The 21210-nt window shown below is 34.4% G+C and overlaps 1 protein-coding gene across 4 annotated transcripts; it reads left to right on the top strand.

Moving 5' to 3' along the window:
* Nucleotides 1–6183: 6183 nt before the first annotated feature.
* LOC113727067 (uncharacterized protein At5g08430) lies at nt 6184–18124 on the top strand. Of its 4 annotated transcripts, XM_072075549.1 has the most exons (11): nt 6184–6634; nt 6737–6774; nt 8019–8132; nt 9093–10048; nt 10848–10957; nt 12478–12537; nt 13482–13532; nt 13941–14011; nt 14902–15110; nt 16378–16479; nt 17439–18124. In XM_072075549.1, exons 4-11 carry the CDS (start codon nt 9394–9396, stop codon nt 17858–17860), a joined length of 1680 nt encoding a protein of 559 aa, XP_071931650.1. In that variant the 5' UTR covers nt 6184–6634; nt 6737–6774; nt 8019–8132; nt 9093–9393; the 3' UTR covers nt 17861–18124. The 4 variants fall into 4 exon arrangements, with proteins under 4 accessions (XP_071931650.1, XP_071931649.1, XP_027106843.2 ...); XM_072075548.1 differs by having other exon boundaries at nt 6184–6774; XM_027251042.2 differs by lacking the exon at nt 8019–8132.
* Nucleotides 18125–21210: the final 3086 nt, after the last annotated feature.

Below are 21210 nucleotides of genomic sequence, written 5' to 3' on the forward strand. Positions count from 1 at the left end.
CACAGGGGTATCCGGGTCAATCCTTACGGGGCCCGACTAATCCCCTGCGGCCCGGGAGAGGAGGCCCCACTCCACACTGAGTACGTTAACAACGGGACTCGAACTCTGGACAAGTCAGAAAGGTCGCCATACCCTAAGAAGGGGGAGCGGACCGCTCGAGTTATCTCGTGGGGACAGAAGACCAGTCACGTAAAGTGGCAAGTTTGTGGGAGGCAGGGGTTGAATCCCTGACCTCCAGCATCACCAAAGATGATGATTACCACTGGACCAAATGGCCAGTGATTGGTCTTTTATATGTTTACAATGGCTGTGGTTTGCATACCTTTTTCCGTAAATTTACAATTCTAGTGGAATTCATGCATGGGTTTGCAAGTGTTTTGACTTCTAGTTAACAGCCAGCCGGTAAGTCGAATGATGACATGCTACTTTAATCAAGAAAGTGACATGAGCCATCTTGTTATTTTCAACCAACAATTCCTCTCTTAAAAGATTAGGATTATCTTAAATCGGAAGAAGTGTTTCTAATTCCTAGCTACAAGTATCAGTCTCTTAAGTGTCCTAATATATAGTTGCATTTGGATTTCTATTGTAGAAGCCTACTGTCGATTTGAGATGATTTGGATCAATCCACACCCAAATCTACTAATCTATTTGGATAATTTTGGAGCTAGATTTGAAATCCCCCCCCCCCCAAAAAAAGGATTTCAAACCTTAAAGCTAGATTTGAATTTTTTTTGTGTTGATTTTTAGTCTAAGAATTAATATATTTGACCAGATTCAAGATCAATGCTGGTTAATTGAACTTTGCTCTTGATTTTGATGATTGATAGCTCAGATTTGTGATCGATTGGCCTTGGAATCAAGCTTACATTGTTACAATAATTGGTTTGGTGCATATTTTGTGCAATTCGGGTGCTAATTTCTCATTGATCTGTGTTGGTAGGTGATTGGGTGTGTTAGTTCTCTTGGTCACTCATGAAAGTTTCTTTTTTCCCAAATTTGGGTAGGATAGTCAATGTGATCGGATTAGCCCAAATTTCACCCGAAAAATAAAGCTAGCTTTTTTTTTTTTTAAGTGAGTCGAGCAAAGTTTGAGTTAGATACTAGGATCAAACTAAATGTGAATTGAGTTCAGATCTTATTAGGCTTAACCCGATTAAAATCCAACCTAAATAATTGCATATTTATGTATATATAACATCTATAACAATACAATTAATATATAATTATGCATAATATAAATTAAAAAATTAATAGTTTATACATAACCATATAATAATGTGCAAACATAACACATATTATATATAATTATATATTAAACTGTGAGCTTGAATAGAATTTGATTTAGACCCAATTCACTAGACTTGACTCGATTGGCAACCCTAATTTTGAGGTAGAATCATATTGTCGTCAAGGAGAAGTCGTATTATGTTAACAAGTCCTATATATTTTTTTTCCATCCTGGTTAATCATTAGGAAATGAGAGTCGACTATGGTGCATGGCAGTGCGCTATAGCAATATTATTGCCTTTTTGAGGATTTCGCCATAATATGTGACATGCTTTAGGTGTCCCCCACGGGTTTAGCCACATGGTAGCGCGTTTCCTTGGGACATTCAGGTTCCGGGTTCGAAACTGCGCTATGGGGACGCCTGTGCACTTATCGTGCTTTAGTCGGGTTGGGGCGCCGGACTCGGGCCGCAGGGAATTAGTCGGACCCGTAAGGATTGATCCGGACACCCCTGTGTAGACAAAAAAAAAAAAAATGTGACATGCTTTAGGTACAAAGTAGAAATTGGTTTATGCTCAAAATGTTCTGGTTCACGGTCGAACCAGTAACTCCCGAGGACCGAGGCTGGTTTGCCATAGAAGTTTTGGTAGACGTATGGAGGTTCTAGAACACTCTAGACGTTTCTAGAATGGCCGAATTTTGTACATAAGAAGCTTTAGGGACTAATTAAAAGTGCAAAATTCTAGATGTTAAATTGTCTAATTAAAAGTGTGGAGTATTCTAGAATTCTTTAAATCTTTTTGATTTGTTTCTGAATAGGCCAAACTCAAATTGGTTTGTGCTCAAAACGTTCTGGTTCACGGTCGAACCAGTAACTCCCGAGGACCGAGGCTGGTTTGCCATAGAAGTTTTGGTAGATGTATGGAGGTTCTAGAACACTCTAGACGTTTCTAGAATGGCCGAATTTTGTACATAAGAAGCTTTAGGGACTAATTAAAAGTGCAAAATTCTAGACGTTAAATTGTCTAATTAAAAGTGTGGAGTATTCTAGAATTCTTTAAATCTTTTTGATTTGTTTCTGAATAGGCCAAACTCCCTTATTTGCCTCCCGCTTAAGTGTGTTGAGTATGTTTACCATAGTAGGTAATGTTGATAAATTGCCATCTCGTGACACTACTATATATCAAGGATGTCAATTTTAATTTACAAACCCATCCCATAACTTAAAAAAGTTGTTATTATTCCCTTAGTTAACTTCTAAATTTTTCCTTGCACAATGGATTTCAAAATTTTCCTTATTTTTTTTTATTTCCCAAGCATTTGATATCTTAGCAATAAGAGTCAAAACTTTAAATGTGTATCCTAATATGGCCTCATAATTTACTTTTTAAAAAATTGTAAAATAATTAGCACAATTATAAGGAAGAAGGTCCAAATTTTTTATATACCGAATTGCATATGTGATAAGCAAACATGACAATAATTTTATCACTATGTTAGATAGTTTTGATGTTATTTTACTACGAATATAGATTTCTAAGATGGCAAAGAAAGTGTTGCCATAATTTCTTTAAAGTTTGTGAATTTTTGGGTTGGGGACAAGGAAGTGTAAGTGAGAGGTTTCGAATTCGAACCCTCACACTTATACTATAAAAATATTTAAAAAAAGGTTTGTGAATTTTTGAAGTGGTTTAGGGCCATTTCATTTTGAGCTATTATTGACTTGATACCCAAGAAAAAGAAAGATCAACAAAAAAAAGAACACATTCAAAATTAACTAATCAAAAAATATCACTAAATCGACATTTGGTTATGAATTAGATACACGCAAAAGGCAATATTGATAGTTTAATAGTTTTGTTGGCAAAATATAAAGAGGAGGCATTAGAAGGAGAAAATGAATAAAAAATATAAAAGCCATTCATGGGATAAACGTTTCATTAAAATGGTTGAATTTTAAATGGTCTAAGAAGGTACTATGCTATTTTTGTAAGTTCATAGTATACAATTAAATTATCAGAAACCTCGACAGAGGATCATGAAATTAAAACAAGTGTTTCTGTTATGAAATTAATAAAGTGATAAGTGTCGATGTCTATTTATCTTCCTAATATACATTAGAATATTCATTTCATATAAGGTTGATTGGTATATTTAGATATCTTTTTTGCAGTTTGTTAGTTCATCTATGGAACTACTCAATTTACATGTTTGAAATTCTAAATTCATGTATCTATATGTATCTACATTAATACCGGTACATGTACATTTGAACTTGTATTACGTATAAATAGAGGGCATATAAAACTCATTGTGACCTTTGAAATCCATTGAACCTGTGGAACATCTGATAAATCAGTAACACAAATATTCTCGCTATTTTCTTTTATTTACTCTACTATCTTCATTCTTTACTTTTAGCAGTTTATTTTATGAGTAAATCTTATATACACTGACAGTATATACATTATAACTCTTGGATCCATGACACGTGTAAGTATTGGATTTCAAGTTTAAATTTTGTATAGTTGTCATTTATTCAAAATCTATTTTTAGTTAATCTTGTATGGTCACCAATTCTAAAAGACTTTCTATTCTCTTCTTAGTTCTATTTTTACTTATATTAAAATCAAATATTTTTTTTTAAATCTTCCTTCATTTCACACATATATCAAATAAAAAATAAGAACTCAAACCAAAAATAAAAAAAATTCTAATTGAAGAAGAGAGAAAATAGCAATAACACATGCTAAGTAGCAATGCACTCCCCTTAAATGAGTTGGCTAAAGCATGAGATACAGCCCTGATTGTAGGTGAGACGACAAGCAATGTTTTCAGAACCGGACCGGTTGAACCGCGAATCGGCCATGTCACCGGTCCGGTCTAATGCTAAAGCCGGAAGTTCATGGAGAACCGTTGAAACCCGGACGAACCGTTAAGAACCGTGAACCGGCGGTTTTTTAAATTTTTCAACAAAATATCAAGAATGGTGTAGCTAAAATTCAAACCTGGATCTCCAAGTTTGGATATGACAATCTCACCGCTAGACTGTAGTTAAGTTTGTTAAAAATTCTACTTGACTAAAAAATATATTAAAACATCAAATTCTTCTCTTATTTTTTTTTCAATTTTTTTTAACCATTTTTAACCCAAATATCCACAACAAGATTTTCTCAAGTTTTCACCATTATTATTAGGTTATTATCTTCAGCAAATTGTAAACAAGTTGAAATTTTCAACTTTTCGTGTTTTCCAACATCTTAGTAAGTTTAATTTTTTTCTTTTCAAGGTTTTTTTTCTATATTATTATCTTTAGTTGATTTTTTGCATTTTCTTCTTTTTCCCCTCAATTTTCATATGTTTCCCTCATTTTTGTTTTATTTTTATTCGATTAATTAAGGATGAATTTTTTGCAAAAGTAGTGCACATCCGTGTAGGAATTACAAATAATAACATTGGGCTGGTAAAAAATATGGTAGTTGGCATATAATCGAAGCTATTGATAATTGAATTTAAAATAATTAATGGTATAGGATCATTGAATTTAATATAACATGTTAATTAGTAATGTTTAGTAGCAATTAATTTTTTATGTGTTTAACTGTATATTTGTTTTTAAAAAATTTTTAGTTTTTTTTAGTTTGAGCAATTAGATTTATATTTTTATAATAAAATTTTAACTTTTTCAGCTTAAGTTGATGAAATTGTGAAGGTGGTGTGGTTGCTTATCATGCCACTGATAAAAGTTTGCTATTCAAATAGTTTGTTTTAACTTGAACTCTTTTATGGATTTTTTTAAGGGTTGTAAAAGAATTTCAATATTTATTTTATTTATTTTTTGTGTTTTTTTTTTGTGATAATTGGTGAACATTTGGATTGTATCTATTTATGTTTATAATGAATTTATGAAAACTTATGGTGAATTATGATATTTTAATTATATTTATCATTCCATGTTTTATGTATAACTTTTAGAAAATTTATTATTATCATAACTTAAATTAAGTTATGTTGGTAAAGTTCAAGTGTAGAATGAAACCTGCTTAGTACTTAACATTAAAAAAAAAAAAAATAGTGAACCTTTGAACCGGCCGAACCGCGAACCGGCCATCTCTCTGGTTCACTGACCGGTCCGAGTTTAAAAACATTGACGACAAGTAGGCTTGCAAAAGAGTCAAGTTGATTTAAGTCGATTTTTGGTTTAATCGAGTTAAGTCTCGACTCAATTTTACTAAACTTGAATTCGATCTCGAACTCGACAAACTTGAAATATAAAGTTCGACCTTGAGGTCGACCTCAAATGCGAACTGAGTAGAGCTCAAGTTCAAGCCTACTCAAATTTAAAAGAATTAAAAAAGAATTATTTTATTTAAAACATGAATAAAATAGTAGTTTTTCCTTAACAAATAATAGAAATTAGGGATATATATATACATAGAATTTCATTATTAAAATGAAAAAAAAATATATATATATATATATATATATGTATGTACATATATATAACCAAGTAATTCACGCACGCTAACGAACTCAGCTTCATATATAACCAAGTAATTCGCGCACGCTAACGAACTCAGCTTCTCTATGCTCGAGCCTGATTGGGGTGACTCCAACTCGGCTCGAGGTTGATGTTGATTGAGATTGAGTCAAATTTTGATTAAATCGATTCATAAACACTCACGAGTGATTTGGCCTATCTATTTTTTTATCGAAACGATAGGATTCCTATAACCTAAACTAGCCTATTCTAGGGGGAGGAGGGAGAGGACTCGATGTAAGTAAAAACTCCATCGAAGAAGACCATAGAAGACCATCACATATTGTGACAAATTTTTGAGGGAGACAGGGTTCGACCCATAACCTCTTTGCATCACGAAACCTTAGAAAGTTTGGATGACCACCGGACCAAATGCCTAATGGCTGGGCCTGTCTAGTAACCTACAATACTAGCATTTGTACACTTGTACCCTGTAGTCGCTCAAAAACAAGAAATAGGTGGACACGGTAACTGTTGGTCCACCTCCAAATGCAAAACTGTTACTGTATAGTCTACAGTAATATCTTCAGCGGCAAGCTTCTCCGGCTCCGACGGCTGCCCATACGACCAACCTCCTTGTTCCATTCTCTCCAATTCGCTCTCTTCTGTCTCGTCTTTCTCAATCTTTTCTTTCTCCCCACTATTTCTCCGACTTTTACATTGCAAGAAATTCCTTCTTTCGAACAACCCCACCGTCTGTTTCTTCACTTGAGCACTGAAGAGAGCAATTTTCACATTCTTTGAAGTCAAATTTATTATTTTTTAATGCATGCAAGACCATTTCTTGGTTTTTAGCCTCGCCAATTTTTGACATTTCTTTTTCTATTTTCTGTCCCTCCAATTTTTGGTGAAGTATTTCAATTGGTACAAAATAGTACAAAATATCCCTTCTGTTATTTATTCTTTGTTTTTATTGGTTTTTTTTTTTTGGTTGTGTTGGGTTAATACTTGTAATTTTCCTTTCAGGGTTTTGCTGGAATTTAGCATTGGCTATTGCTGCTAAGGTACATTTTTTTTTTTCTATTTTTTTCCTTTTATCTTACTCATTTTTTTTACAAAGTAATGGATTCCATTGTGCATGTTAGATTCACTTATAACATGTTCTAGTTGAGTTGTGGCCTTCATTTGTAATTCTTGATAAAGGGTGGTTTGTTACACTTGTTGGAAATTGATAAAGTGGGTTCAATCATTCAATTCTTTTAGTGAAATTGTCAGAACATTTTTGTTAAAAAGTAATTTAATTGAGTTACTGATTGTCCAATACGCTGTCTTGTGGATTATGGATAATGCCCAAGGAAAATAGTAGATATTTAGCTGAGGATATAGTAGCATTGTGATTCTTCATTAAGCTATGGTGTGAAAAGGAAAAGTGAGGTCCGTGAGGTGATGGTTTGAACTTGGCGGTGACTTTGAATGGGCTGGGGCAGAGTCGGTAGTGCTGTTTTCATGTTTAATGTACGTAATGGCCTTTATGTTTGAAGGAGGCTACTGCCTACTGCATTGAAGGTTTGTTTGTCGATTTGATGAATCAAATAATGTATATTTAGTTTGCTGGCTGGAATTTGCCTGCTGAGAAATTAAAAATGCAAAACAGTTTGACATGTTAGGAAGTAGGCATGAAACAAAAATTTTTAGTCAACTATGGAGTTATAAAGTTGATATTTAAACTTCATAATACTTACTTGCAGTTGATCAGTGCTCAGTATTAGACTTGTCTTGGCTTCAGACGGACTGCGGTAGGGCTGGTTGCCCTTTAATGCCTTTTTTGGTAAAAAACTACAGACTTAACAAGTGAACAATCTAAATATCAGTTTGGTTTGCTTAAGAAGAGTTTTATGGTAAGCATTCAACTGATGAGTTTCAAATGGTATTGGTATGAATATAAGCACTAGACAGCTACAACTTGGTACTCCCTCGATCATATGTTTTCAAGCCATATGAGATGGTGTAGTCACTGTAGAAAAGCTATACTTTCCAATGTGTTGGAATGCACCAACATCTGTACATTGCAATGACATTTTTTGGTTGAATGATGACGTTCTGAATATTGGCTTTCTTAATTTGTCCATGAAAGAGATTGTTAAGTGTATGATTTCTAACTAAATGCGAAAAAAATTAGAAAGCCCTCTCACTGTCTTTTTCTTTTCTCCCATGTGATAGGAAGGGTGAGCAAGTGGCTGTCTAGAATTACAAGGTTTAGAATAATAGCTCATTCGTAAATCTAATATGTTACTAATTTACCTTTCAGCGAGTGATACCTGCTTTCACTAGGATATACAATTTTATTGGACATGTGAGGAACATCCGTGTCATGTACCTCTAAAGTGATCAAATTGTATAAAGTCATATACAGGAACTTCAGGTACTATCTTTCTGCCTGGAATGCTACATACAAATATAGTTCTCTGGGACTATCTTTGCAATTAAATATATCATAAGATTAATGATTTAGTTTCAGATCTAGCTATAACCTCTTAGATTAAAGTATTTTGTCTTCCTGCATAGAATCATTTGATGAAGGTTAAATTGTGTGCTTTGGAACCCTGCAATGCAGTTTTGAGGCATTTAGTTGCTAAAAGGTAGCATGGAGAAAAGAACGTAAGTTGTTAACATTGGTCTTTCTTTTCTTGTAAAACATTCTTTGTGGATTCTAACCATTTGGTTATACTTCTCCATGTAAGAAGATTTTTACTCCGTTTAGAATAAGGAGGGTGCTAAATGCACAGAACCGTACTAATTGGTGAATTGTCCATCAAGACACAATCCAAATCAAGAAAGTTTTTACTTGTTCCCTAGTGGCTCTCTTTTGTCATTTGAGGTTATATAATGCTATATTATGAGAAAAACAATCCAAATGACCTTAGCAGTTTCTTTTTCCTGAGTGGTTCTCCTTGATTTTGTTTATTTTCATACTAATTTTAGGCAAAGATTTGCCCATAAAGGAAGAGGACTCCCTTTACCTTATCTTGGGTGACATGTGCAGTCTTGGATAACTTTGCATGGCCAACTATGCTGGGGCGCATGCATACAGATTTTTGTTGAAGAGGGATTTCTAACTTACAACTATAGGATGCCCCCTATCAATTACGTCTTATTATTTCCTTGGCAAAGTATCTTGCAGTTCATTTAAGTATAGATTTAACTTTGCTTTGTTGAAGTGAGATCTCAATCTTTTTTTAGAATTTTGCAGCCATGTTCTTTTGACGTTGTTTTCTTTTTCAGTTGTTGCAATGTCAAGTTGCTTTTTATGTCTGGAGTCCTGTTCTATCTCGGAATACCTTCTCAAAGGAGAATATCATTTGAATTTTGTTCCTTTGTGCAGCATTGTTTGAGGCTGAACTAATTGTTGAGCTAATGGAGTTGAATTTGTTGTGTTGGCAAAGTTGCACATCAGTTCGGTTTTGCTCTCACTGAGTAGAGTAGTATGTCCATTCTTGGCTCTCAGTAGTCTTAGTCGTGCATTCACATACAGTTCTGGATACTCAAGGGTATAAGGAACCAGCTAAACGTGTAGTCCTTCTATTCCTGTACAAATTTTTATCTCTTGGAAGTGCGAGTAAATTTGCAGTTGGTTAAGGCTTATAAAGTCTAAAAGCTTTCGTCCTTTTCGTTCATTGTGAGACATGAAGGACACTTCATCTTTTTGGGTGGAAGAATCCAGTGACCCATCCTTCCTTCCTATGAAAAAAAGGAGAAAAGTGAGGAAACTAGAGTTTGTTGGGTGGGGGTCAAAACCTCTCATGGAGTTTCTTGAATCAATTGGAAAGGATACCAGCAAGAAGCTGAATCAGTACGAGGTTACAGCCATCATGAATGAATATATAAATGCCAATAACCTAGCTGATCCTGCAAAGAAGAAGAAAATTATGTGTGATCAATGGCTTTATGCTCTTTTTGGAAAAAGATCCATCCCTCGGATAAAGGTCTATGATCTGCTGGAAGCTCATTTTGCTGAAAACCATGATAGTTCAGAAGATGATTCTCAATACAGTTCAGAAGAGGAGGGTGGTAATATAACCTATATGAACAAGAAAGCTTCAACTTTAGAGCACAAATTATCTTACCAACAGAAAAAAGTCCCTGAAAGTCCTAAAAGCTGTTTTGCCGCTGTCATTCCTGAAAATATTAAGCTTGTCTATCTAAAAAGGAGTCTAGTTCAGGATCTTGTAACTGCCCCTGAAAGTTTTGAAGATAAATTGATGGGTAGCTTCGTGAAGATTAAATCTGACCCCGATGATTACTTACAGAAAAACTCCCACCAGCTGCAGCAAATAATAGGTAATTGTATTTTATCTGCGTGCATCTTTTTCTAATGCTATTTCCAAAGTTAGCATCCTTTGCAAATTCATTCACTAGTAATGCATATGAATCCATAGAATTTGTTCTTGCTTTTAATTAGCAAATGATTGGATAACAATTGTGCAATTATGATCAATTGCATAAGGACTGTATGTCTGGTGCTGCAAGTGTTTCTCCCTCGTATTATGAAAGAAATGAGAAGGCCGACCTAAAAATCAGTGGAAGAATTCATTCTAAGGAATGCCAGCCAGTCAGCTAATTCTTTACTTTTACTTGGAAGCATATTGTAATCCTACATGAAACATGAGGTCATATGTTTTTCATATTCAACTTATGAGGTTGGAAAAAATGCTCCTTCATTTACAAATATTGTGCTTATAAGATTTTGGGTTCTTGTTTCTGTTATATGTGCAATTTCATAGGATAAGGAAAATCCCCATTTGAATTTCTGCCCTGCAAACAATATCTACAGATATGATCTGTGATTTGATGAGAGTGGTTCTACATACTATTCTTGGTAAAAATATATTGAAAAGGCTGGTAGTTCCAGACTTTTTGAACACCTCATGAGTTTTTTAATACATCATATGCATAATGAGAAGAGTCACTGGAGTAGTTCTGATAGTATAGTTTTTCCTTTTTTTCCAGGTATATGTTATATCAGTTCTCTCAATAGACATTTCTTAAAGAACATTAAAACGGTACTTGAATACTATATTGTCTGTGTCATTTCTTTTTGCTGTTTACTGGTTATTTATGACTTTCAGTCTTTAAACAGGTATTCAGATGATTGAAGCAGGCGATGGTAGTAAAGAAGTTTACCTTCGACTTTCAAATTACATGAAAGAAGTACGAATTCAAATGTTGTCCGATGATAACTTCTCTGAGGTAATTGGTGTGTGCTTCTGAAGCTATTGAAGTGTAACAGGAAGTAGGATTGCTAGAGAAATCAGAATTGGTCACTCAGTCATTAATTTAAGTTTCTTCCAAAGAGGGCATAACAAAAGATGTGGCACCTTGCATTTGGACTTCTCTCTTTTTATGGTGAATTGAGAGAAATTTTTTGAAAGAGGATAAAAAGATGTATTGAGTGCAGGGATCAGGACAAATAGACTTGCTAGGAGTGTCTTTTCTTTAATGTCATGATGGCACCTAATCATCACTGTGTGTAGAATGATGTTTTGTAGAAATTTCCTAATTCTCTTTTTCTCGAGTTCTTTTTGGAACTTAGTTTTTAATTTCTTCTTGTTGAATATTGAATAACAACGAATTTGATACCAAAGACTTGTTGGGGTTGAACCATGGGTTTGCGTGCATCAAATATTCAAGTTGAATAAGATGTAAAAGCTTTTATTCAATTCATTAACTTTCATCGATCTCAATCTGAATATCAGTCTGTCTAGAGTCCTTGTAGGCATTGTCTCATGAGATGCCCCCATTTAGTTGGGGGTTTTGTTCCTTTCTTGGCCTTTAAGGTCGGTGTTATCCCTCAGACAGGTCCTTTCTTGTTTTTTTGGGGTAAGTGGGAGGTCTACCCCAGACCTCATACTTACAATTCCTCCCCCCTTACCACCCAATCCAACCCTCCCCCCCCCCCTAGACAGGTCCTTGGTTTGTCTTTGTGCGTATCACCCTTGGAAGGGCCAAGAATCTAAAAGTCAGCCTGAGAAGCAGGAGATAATCTTAAACTTCAGTCTGTATGTTCTTCTCTGGAAAGAATAGATATAGAAATAGTAAAGCACTGGGGATCTTGTCAATCAAAAATTATTCCATCACAAAGATGAGCTAAAATGGTTTAAATAGGATGAAGTCTTCTTGAAGAGAATACCAGATTCCATTTTGTCTTAATTAGCTTCTCCCTCATTTTATGGAATGGCAGGGAACTTTAGATCCTCAACATCCCAGCAAATGAGGTAGAGGGGCATGAAAAACAGCACTGGCAATGTGCATATCACCCTCCTCTCTTGCCACCCAAATGAGATGAGGAGCACGAAAAAGTGCATTTTCAATGTGCATATGAAAGTTCTCTCTGCCACCGATATTTCCCCCTGCCTTCGCAATTTCCTTGTTTTTCCTTAGTACAGTGAAGTACTCTTTTCTTCCAAATTCAGCAATATTGCATAATGCTGCCTTGAAAAGTTGTTAAAATTTCACTGGAACCATCTAATGATGTCATTCTTTTTCCTTTTGGTAACCTAATCATCATTATCTCTTGTTAACTCATTTTCATCAATTTTTAAATGTTTCCTCGTGCTATTTTTTTAAAACCTTCAATATACCTATTTTTGAAACTAGAGTTACATGTTGACTGTGGATTTTCACTCGTTTTCTTATCACTGACTATTAGAGGATCAGTTAAATCCTATATTTTTTAACATGGCGTCTCATCTTTGCGGTGTCAATTGCAGGCAGAATGTCAGGATTTGCGTGAAAGGGTCAAAGCTGGTTTGCTTAAAAGGCCTACTGTTGTAAGATTTCTTCTTCAGTTTCGGATGATTATTGTAATTGACATCCTTCCATTTTATTGTTGTTTGAAGAGATAAACGGAAGATAATTGGACTCAAAGTTCTGGATTGTCAGGCTAGGACAAACAAATCTCTAGCTAGAATTAAGGTTCAATCTCTTGTGTCAAGTATACAACATTGCTCTGAGACAGAGTATTTGTGTCTTATAAAACCATTGGATCTTTTGAAGAGATTGATTTTGAGATCTGAAGCTTTTATATAAAATGCATGGGCTTCATTGGATAAACAACACCACAGAGAGAGAGAGAGAGAGAGAGAGAGAGAGAGAGATTTCTACTTGGTTTATTTGCAGCTATATACTAAACTAGGGATGATGGCACACTGGATAACTGAAACCACCTATTCTAAAGACATTGACTTTGAGATCCCAAAATGGGGAGTTTTCAGGTAAAATGTATGTACTTCATGTGGATAGATCAACACCAGAGAGAGAGAGAGGAGTTTTCAGGTAAAATGTATGTACTTCATGTGGATAGATCAACACCAGAGAGAGAGAGAGAGAGAGGAGAGAGAGGGAGAGAAGAGAGAGAGAGGTTATCCTTGATGCTGCTTCCAGTTGTTAAACTATGTTTAGCTCCCTCTCAATATTCATGTCAGACGCAAGTCTTTGTCTGTAATCTAAATCTCTTTCATCTCAGAGTTTCAAGTTTCAGTTGTTCTAATGTTTTTATAAGTTTCATGTGGGATATCTCTCTCTATCTGATAGCGAAAACTAATTTAAAATAAGTGCTTTTCTTTTGTGAGCATAGCTGTGGTGGAAACTCCTAAAGAGATCCATTTGATTGAGGATTTGTTTGTTCATTTCATTTGCTCTTTGTCTACTGTCCTTCAAAGATTTTTTCTTCTCTGGCATCAAGTACTGACCGCAATTGCGGATTCTGTGATAGGTGGAGCTTGAGATGAAAGCTAAAATGTTGCACAAGGATATAACAAAGCATGTAAGTAGACATATTTCAAACTCTCTCTCTCTCTCTCTATATACATACATATATATATAAACATACATATACAACAGGAATATCTATCTCTCTCTCTCCTGTCTCTACTTACTGATCTGTTGGAATGTCAATTTAGATCTTAGTTCGGTCATCAATTTTTATTATCATTGATTTTTTTTTTTTACTTTTTTTAGAAGATGAAAGAGTCATTTGCAAATGATTTTGCACCTATATGCTTGCTGATTTGTTTTCTGGCTCAAGTTCCTAGTTGCTTCCACATTTTTTATGCAGGAATAATTGTTACAATGGCCTCCAATTTGCATTTATGGAATCTGCTACAGTGTAGTTTTAGTGCTGTTGGTTGTTCCTAACCATTTCCAGAATTTTCATATATTTCTGTGATTGTAGTGGATTCCAAGACAAATTGCCCTTTTGCAAAAGTTTATCGATCGGGCGAATGAGAAGGGGTGGCGTAGAGAATATCCTTGCCATATACCTTAATTATACACTATTAGAAATTGTAAGGTTCTTAATTCATATACATGATGAAATGCTCTGTTGGAGCTGCTTTATGGTCATTTATAAAGTTCTAAAAGTGCTACAAGATGGTTCAAAGAGTAATCTTTTATTTTCTTGTTGGCTAAGATTTACAAATGCAGGAACTATTGCTTCAACAACTAAGGCATTATTTTTTCTGGTAATGTTTGTCGCAATATTATGGGGTGTATGTGTTATAAGATGGTTAAAAAATGGATATGTTGATCTTATCTTGCATTATTCTGGGCGTTAAATTGCATGAGGTAGAAAATAAACTTTAGGTTGCTTTGAAGAGAATACTGTTAAAGAAATCACACAGCATGAAGTGACAATCTTAATTATGTGTTTCCTTTGTTCAGGAAAAGAAACTTTTCCTTCTGAAGCATCAAGTTCTCAGTATCTTTGTCATATGAGTAGTTTCTGAAAACCTTGAGGGCTTGCCATCCTGTCTTGTAATCTTCCCTTTCTGTTGGGTTAAAAATTTAATGTTGCTGAGATGATATTTTGAGCAAGTTAGAAATTATAACTGTTAGTTGACTTGGATGAGAAATGATGTGGGTAATTTATCTGCAAAACAATGCATCTGGGGAAAGTTAGTGGTTTCCTCTTAATGATGGTGCTCGATCATAATCTTAAGTTGTTCTTTGCTGTCAACAATCTTTACCTCACATTAAGTTGACAATAGGATTTCTGATAATGTAGAACAATCAAGAACTCATTTTGCAGGGGAAAAAGTGTGTGCATTTTCCTTTGCTCACCCATGTGACAAATCAACCTATAAGAAACTCGACAGATATTCATATTTGTTTCCTTAACCTGCTCTGGAATTTACAATGTTTGAGCACTTGGAAAGAAAAGAGCAGCTGGTGAAGTCATCTGAACAGGAAAGACTTCTAGCAGAGACGCCCAAAGTAATCGCTGATGAAATAGAGCCTGAAGCCACACCTGTGGATGCCCTAGAAAAAGTAGAAGAAAGGAATAGTTCTTCACCAAAATCAAGTCATTTGGAGGCTTCAAATATCAATCTTACTTATGATGCAGGTGAGTACTGAGCTCTCTTGGTTCTGTCAGTCACTGGTCATTCCACTTCTGTGGAATTCTCTGGGCTGTAGTTAAACCTGGACCCAACTGGCTCAATCGTGAACTGGCCATCTATCCAGTATGTTTAAGTGAAAAAACTGGGCAGCTAACAAACTGGTCAAACCTGGACAAAAACCTGTGAAATCAGCCAAAACTGTCGAAAACCCGGTGTTGAACCATTGGCTCACAATTCTTTCTCTCTCTCTCTCTCTATCTATGACTGGATTTGGGCAACTTAAGAATGATCTCTTGAACCAGTCATCATTCCAGTTCACCTTCTGGTGTGGGTTAACAGACATTGCTCCTCTGTTGCAGCAAAGGTTTTTCATTCTTAATGAACAGCATCTAAACATGTTTCTTCATAGAGGGGTGGGGGGTTGCCAAAATTTGCTAGTCCATGGCATGTCCTTACCACAATATCTCAAATTGCAGCTCTGGCAAAGCCAAATTTGAGCATGAGAATCTGTTGCTCTTTATTCGTTGTAAATTACCCTGTTTCAATCTATTGATTGTTGGTTATTTCATTTAGAATGCATCAACTCCAGAAATAACTCATCTCTCACTTGCGTTGTCTAGTTCTTCCTTCTGTTTTGGTGTTTCTGCTAAGCTTGCCTTTTCTTCTGTTCCTAAGTACCTTAATGTAAGAATATGCATTTTTTAACTGCTTGGTCCAGTATATTTGGTGCTTGCATAATTTCTAGCATCATTTAAATGAACTTGATGTAGCATTTAGCAGGTCTGGTTAATGTATCAAGCTTCAACTGTCATCTGTTCTTTCAGAGTTCCTTCAAGCAGAGAAACTGCAATTGTTTATTTTTGGTTTAATACTATCAATGATTGGACTTGCTGTTTACAATCATTCTAGTGGATTTCATTGTAGATCCAAGCACTTGTTATCATGAGGTTATGGTTAATTGTATTGGGCAGCTCTGCTTCTTAATGTACTAGTGATTTTGGTTATTATTGCTCTCGGGAGTATTTTGCCTGCTTCTCTAGGGAGAGCTTCAGGAATCCTTTTGGGTCTTTTTTGTTGATGGACAAGAAACTAGGATTCTCATTGCTGATGATATGATTTACGAGTCATTCATGGCCTTATTTTTCTAATTTAGTCTTTTTACAGTTCAAGGGTGAAATCAAGTTTTTCAGTTTTCAAATCTTACTAATATTGTAAAAGGAGTTGCTGGGTTCAATTTTCTTATACTGTTGGCAATATTATGGTTATATTCAGGTTGTGCAGATGTAGGGATCCATTCCAGACATAGTGAGGGCAATTCAGATAAGGAGATTAGTGGTTCTCTTTGTGAAATTCCATGCGTAGAAGATGTAAATGGTAAATTTGTTTCTTCATGCCCTCTTATGTGCTGAAATTTGTTCCCTTTCTCATGACGATGGCAAGGCTTTGAAGCACCTTTTATTCTTTCCTTTGCTGTAATAAAACCAGCAACATCTAGCTATGTAAGATGAAACGTGCATGCATTGAGACAAATATATTTTAACAAGCAGCAACGAATTGGACCTGTTACATATATTTAGGTAAAATTACTGCTGTCGTTGTTGGATTACATTTGGTTATGAACTGCTCAAGTCTCATTGAGCTTAAGAGTAGCGATCAATAGAAAGCTAACCTCTGCTTAGCAGGAGAAAAGAGTAAGTTACACATTTTGAAAAGTAATTATTCAATTTATTTTTTTCTTTAATTAGGCTAATATCAAATATTTGTTGCCATAACCTCTTCTTTTGGACCAGGAGTATATGGCACCAAACTCTTGACCTGCATTGTAGCATCTAATTACGAAGCCTGGTAATTTGATTTCCTATAGAAGGAATATTTTTCTTTTTGTTTTATACTGGATCCAAAGCTGAGTATGAGATGTTTAGGCAGGTTGAGGAAAGGGGTGACTAAATATACTTTTTTCTTCAAGTCATATTGGATCATTTATTGCATATGCAAAACAAGAAAAGCTTTAATCTTGGAATGAGCTTTGATTTTTGGGAGCCTTGTGCATTTTTTACCATATTGTGGTTAATTTATTTCACTCAGAATGAATAGACCGTGTTGGCGTGTTTTAAAATTGTTTTTAAGGAATGCTGGTAAGTATAATGCCATGTTCAACTGGCTTAGTTGGATCTCTGAGGTCAATAAACCAAGTGCTTAGTAGTCTTATTATCTCAGTTGATCGATCACCACGTCACCGTCTCCATACCTAATTTAATATCGAGTTGCTTTACACTGAAAGAGTTATATGCGATATGTATGTATGACTTGGTGTGAGGTCGATCTTAATGCAGACTGCCAACACTCGGATCTTGTTCAGAAAGCAAGAGTGCCTGTCGTCGTGAATGGTGAGCAAAGCAGTACAGATGTGCAGGCTGTTGATTCAGAAGACAATGGGGGTTCTCCGGGAATATCAGAAAAAGAGGTTAAACCAGCTCAAGTGATTGAATTAAGTGACGATGAATCTGAGGTTGAAGATGTGAAGATTGAAAAGCATACTGCTGTTGGAAACCCTGACGAATGTTTATGGCATTATTTGGATCCACAGGGAATGGTGCAAGGTCCCTTTTCAATGACTTCGCTAAAGCGATGGAGTGATGCCAACTACTTCGACCGAGACTTCAAGGTTTGGAAGATGGGTGAAAGCCTGGACAAGGCGGTCTTACTGATTGACGCTCTTCGCCAGAATTTCCCTTGTAAAGAAATAGAGAATTAACAAGGTTAATTAGTTCAAGCCTTAGCAAATGCTGTGAATAACTTCTATTCTCTTTGAATAGGTTAAATCTATGATGATATAGTGTCTGAGACACAATTTGTTTACCTGGGATTTTGACATACCCAGTGATGGTTGTTACCAGTCGGCAAACTGTGAACGGATGCTGTCTCAGATGTCTCGTTTGATGATTTGGTTTAGCTATTGCTTTCTTGTATAGGGAACTGTGATTTGATTAGAGGTGAAAATGGAAATGTTTCTTGGATATTAGCTGTGTCTGTTTCTCCAAAGAAGATGAAACTTAAGGAGCGGGAAGGGGTAGGAAAATTTAAACCAAAAATTTCTAATTCCTAAAACCTCAACCTTGTCACTAGGCCAAGGTCTCATTCGCAAAATTCAAAGAATACTTGATTGTTAAAGAAAGGTAAAAAAAAGAAGAAAATCAATGCCGAAAGAAAAAAGAAAGGTGACCGTGAAAGCTTAGATAAAAGGGATCCAAAGGGTTAATCACATTTTATCCCCTTAAAGAATACTTCATTTATCAGTTTACCCCATAATATTTAATTTTGCTCACTTAACCCCTTTTAGGATAAAATTACCCTTGCATTATTTTGACTTTTCATTTACCTTGTTTTCCTTTCTTTTATTTCTTTTTCTCTTTCTTCTTTATTTAATTCTTCCTCTTTCCCCTAAAAATCTTCACCTTAATGATTGAAATTAAAAAAAGAGGAATTACAGAGATCTATCTTCTTTTTAAATAATTAAAAAAATATTCAAATCACTTTCCTAAAATACAAGTTTTTTAGCCTTTCAATTCTTTTAATTTTGGATTTTCCTCTTTCCTTTCTAGTTTCTCATTTTATTCTCAAGAAAATATCATAAGATGAAATTGTTTTCCTTTCTTTTATTTCTTTTTCTCTTTCTTCTCTCTTTCATCCTTCCCAATAGAAATTCCATTTCAACGAAAATTTTTATTTTTAGTTTGTAATTGCATATTTCTGGGTGAAAGTTTAAAAGGTATCAAAAACTAATTTTGATTTTTTATATGATGCCACGTGTCACAAATTTCAATTGATGATTATTAATTAGGTCACAATTTCATTTTAAGATATTAATCGAAATCCTGTATGTTAAAAGAGTGTGGTTGAAAGAGTAAGTAGATCCACTTATGGCTCTTGATGCATATTTGAGGAAAGAGCACAGACCATGTGCAAGCAAATTAAAAGAAAAAATAGGTTTAAAAAAAGTGTAAATCTTATATACACTAACTGTGTATACACTATCATCGTTCGATTCATGACATGTGTTTTTCTTTCATTTTTTGTGAAAAGATGGCACTTTGCCTTTTGTTGCAAGGTCATTAGAAGAAATTTTAAAAGCAAACAAAGAAATTAAGATAAACCCCCCCCCCCCCCTTCTCTCCCTCAGAAAGAAGGAAAAAACGACCATGACACTAATAAGGTCTCAATCTAGTAGTTAGGGATAACTTTTTAAGATTTAGAAATTTTGAATTTAAATCCTCCTTCCACTATCTCATTTTTTAAATTTTATCCCTTCCTTATTTTAATTCTTTTTTTTTTTTAAAAAGGTGATCATGAACATAATATAGAAGCTTTGATAAAAGGGTCAAATTTGCACCGAAACAGAAAAGATCGAAATTCAGTAAATTGAATAGCATAATTGAAAGAAAAGCAGATTTTGCTATAGCTCTTGTTACATATGTCCAAGAGTGGTGGTTATTGTTTGTGGTTGTTTGGGGGGGGGGGGGGGTGGGAGTGGTTATTAGGTTTAGATGAGTTAATCACAACCCAATATATTAATTAGCCCAAACCCGCCTACTAATAAGTCAATTTGGATATGCAATGAATTTTGTATGGGTCTAAATAGGTACTCAGTTAGACCCATTTAATTGGTGAGAAGTAAGTTGATTAAACTCATTCATTTATACTCATTTAAAAATAATTATATATTTAAACTCAATTTTTGGTGGATGTTAAATAGATAAATTTGAATTTCCTACCAATCTAATAATAATAAAATGTCGTTATTTCTTGTCAAATAATATGCAAAAAAAAAAAAAGAGTTTCAAAAGGGTAATTGGGTATGCCCATATCTCTTTATTAAATGGATATAAATGGGTTAACTCATTTTTTTACCCATTTATTAAATAGGTATAATTTGGTTGACCTAGTTATACTCGTTACTCATTATGACCCGTTTAAACTCTCTCAAGTCACTCATTTTGATATCTCTAATTAGGCTTGTAAATTTGTGTATTGTGTGTTTTTCTTCTTCTTTCCTTCCGGGGGAGACGATTGTACTTTACCTTTTACTGTGAGGTTAAAAGAGAAAATATAAAAAGTGACCAAAAAAGTTAAGATTAAACCCCCTACTCCCCTTGATACAAAGTATAGAGGTTAGTATTGGTTCTACAGTAGTTCATATGTTTATTTAGAATATAACATGATATCCTTCAAAAAAAAAAAAAGGAATATAACATGATAAATTGGCATATTATAACATATCACTTGATATAACTTTTATATATCAATTTATCTTGATATTATAACATATATTATAATTACTTGATATTATAAACCAATTTATCATATTATAACATAATATAACATTTAAATTTGCTCCTACATTTTGGCATGTATCTGTTAGCCTCTTTCCACATTGTTCAGCTACTAAATCAAATGCTGTCATTCATGTGCTGATTTCCTTCCTTTCGAAGCCTCTTTTTGTGCCCATTTTGTGATTCGTATCAGTACTTGAAAGAGAAGCATATCAATTTGTATCTTTTAAGAAGGAAACAGAATCACATTTATAAGGAGGATCAATATATATCACCACTATTATGATTTTCTTCTACATTTCTTACTTGTAATTACTTCCCTGAATATTAATTGTTACTTTTTTTCAATTGCTGCCGATTGCCTAGTCATTATTTGGTATGACAAGTCCTCCTAATTGAAAAGCAAAATAATTCTTGTCAAAGAAGTTGTGGAAATTTTACTTCATCATAAATGAATTTTATGCCTGGATGCATGCAGATACAAGATAATTTCCGTGTCTATTGGAACCATAAAATTTAAATTCACAAGCATTCGCATCTTAAATTTTAAATTCATGGAAGATAATGGATTTATAATGGCAAAAAAAAAAAACTTCAAACAATCAGATTGGACCAAAACAATAGTTTAAAACTAAATAAAGTAATAGATAATTAACTCATTTAATTGATCCTTGATTGTTTAACTATAATTTGTGAGGGAACTAAAGAAACGACATGTAAAACATTCGGTGGAAAGACACAAAAACTAGTCATGATTTGTCATCTTTGTCCACCA

This window comes from Coffea arabica, chromosome 2c (genome assembly GCF_036785885.1).
Source record: "Coffea arabica cultivar ET-39 chromosome 2c, Coffea Arabica ET-39 HiFi, whole genome shotgun sequence".
Taxonomy (NCBI): Eukaryota; Viridiplantae; Streptophyta; class Magnoliopsida; order Gentianales; family Rubiaceae; genus Coffea; species Coffea arabica.

Bases quoted from the DNA above. Each gene is read 5' to 3' on its own strand.
- LOC113727067 (XM_072075548.1), top strand. From the start codon at position 9,394: ATGAAGGACACTTCATCTTTTTGGGTGGAAGAATCCAGTGACCCATCC. The intron at 10,958-12,477 runs GTAATTGGTGTG...TGTCAATTGCAG, and splicing joins CCGATGATAACTTCTCTGAG to GCAGAATGTCAGGATTTGCG. The intron at 16,480-17,438 runs GTAAATTTGTTT...ATCTTAATGCAG, and splicing joins ATGCGTAGAAGATGTAAATG to ACTGCCAACACTCGGATCTT.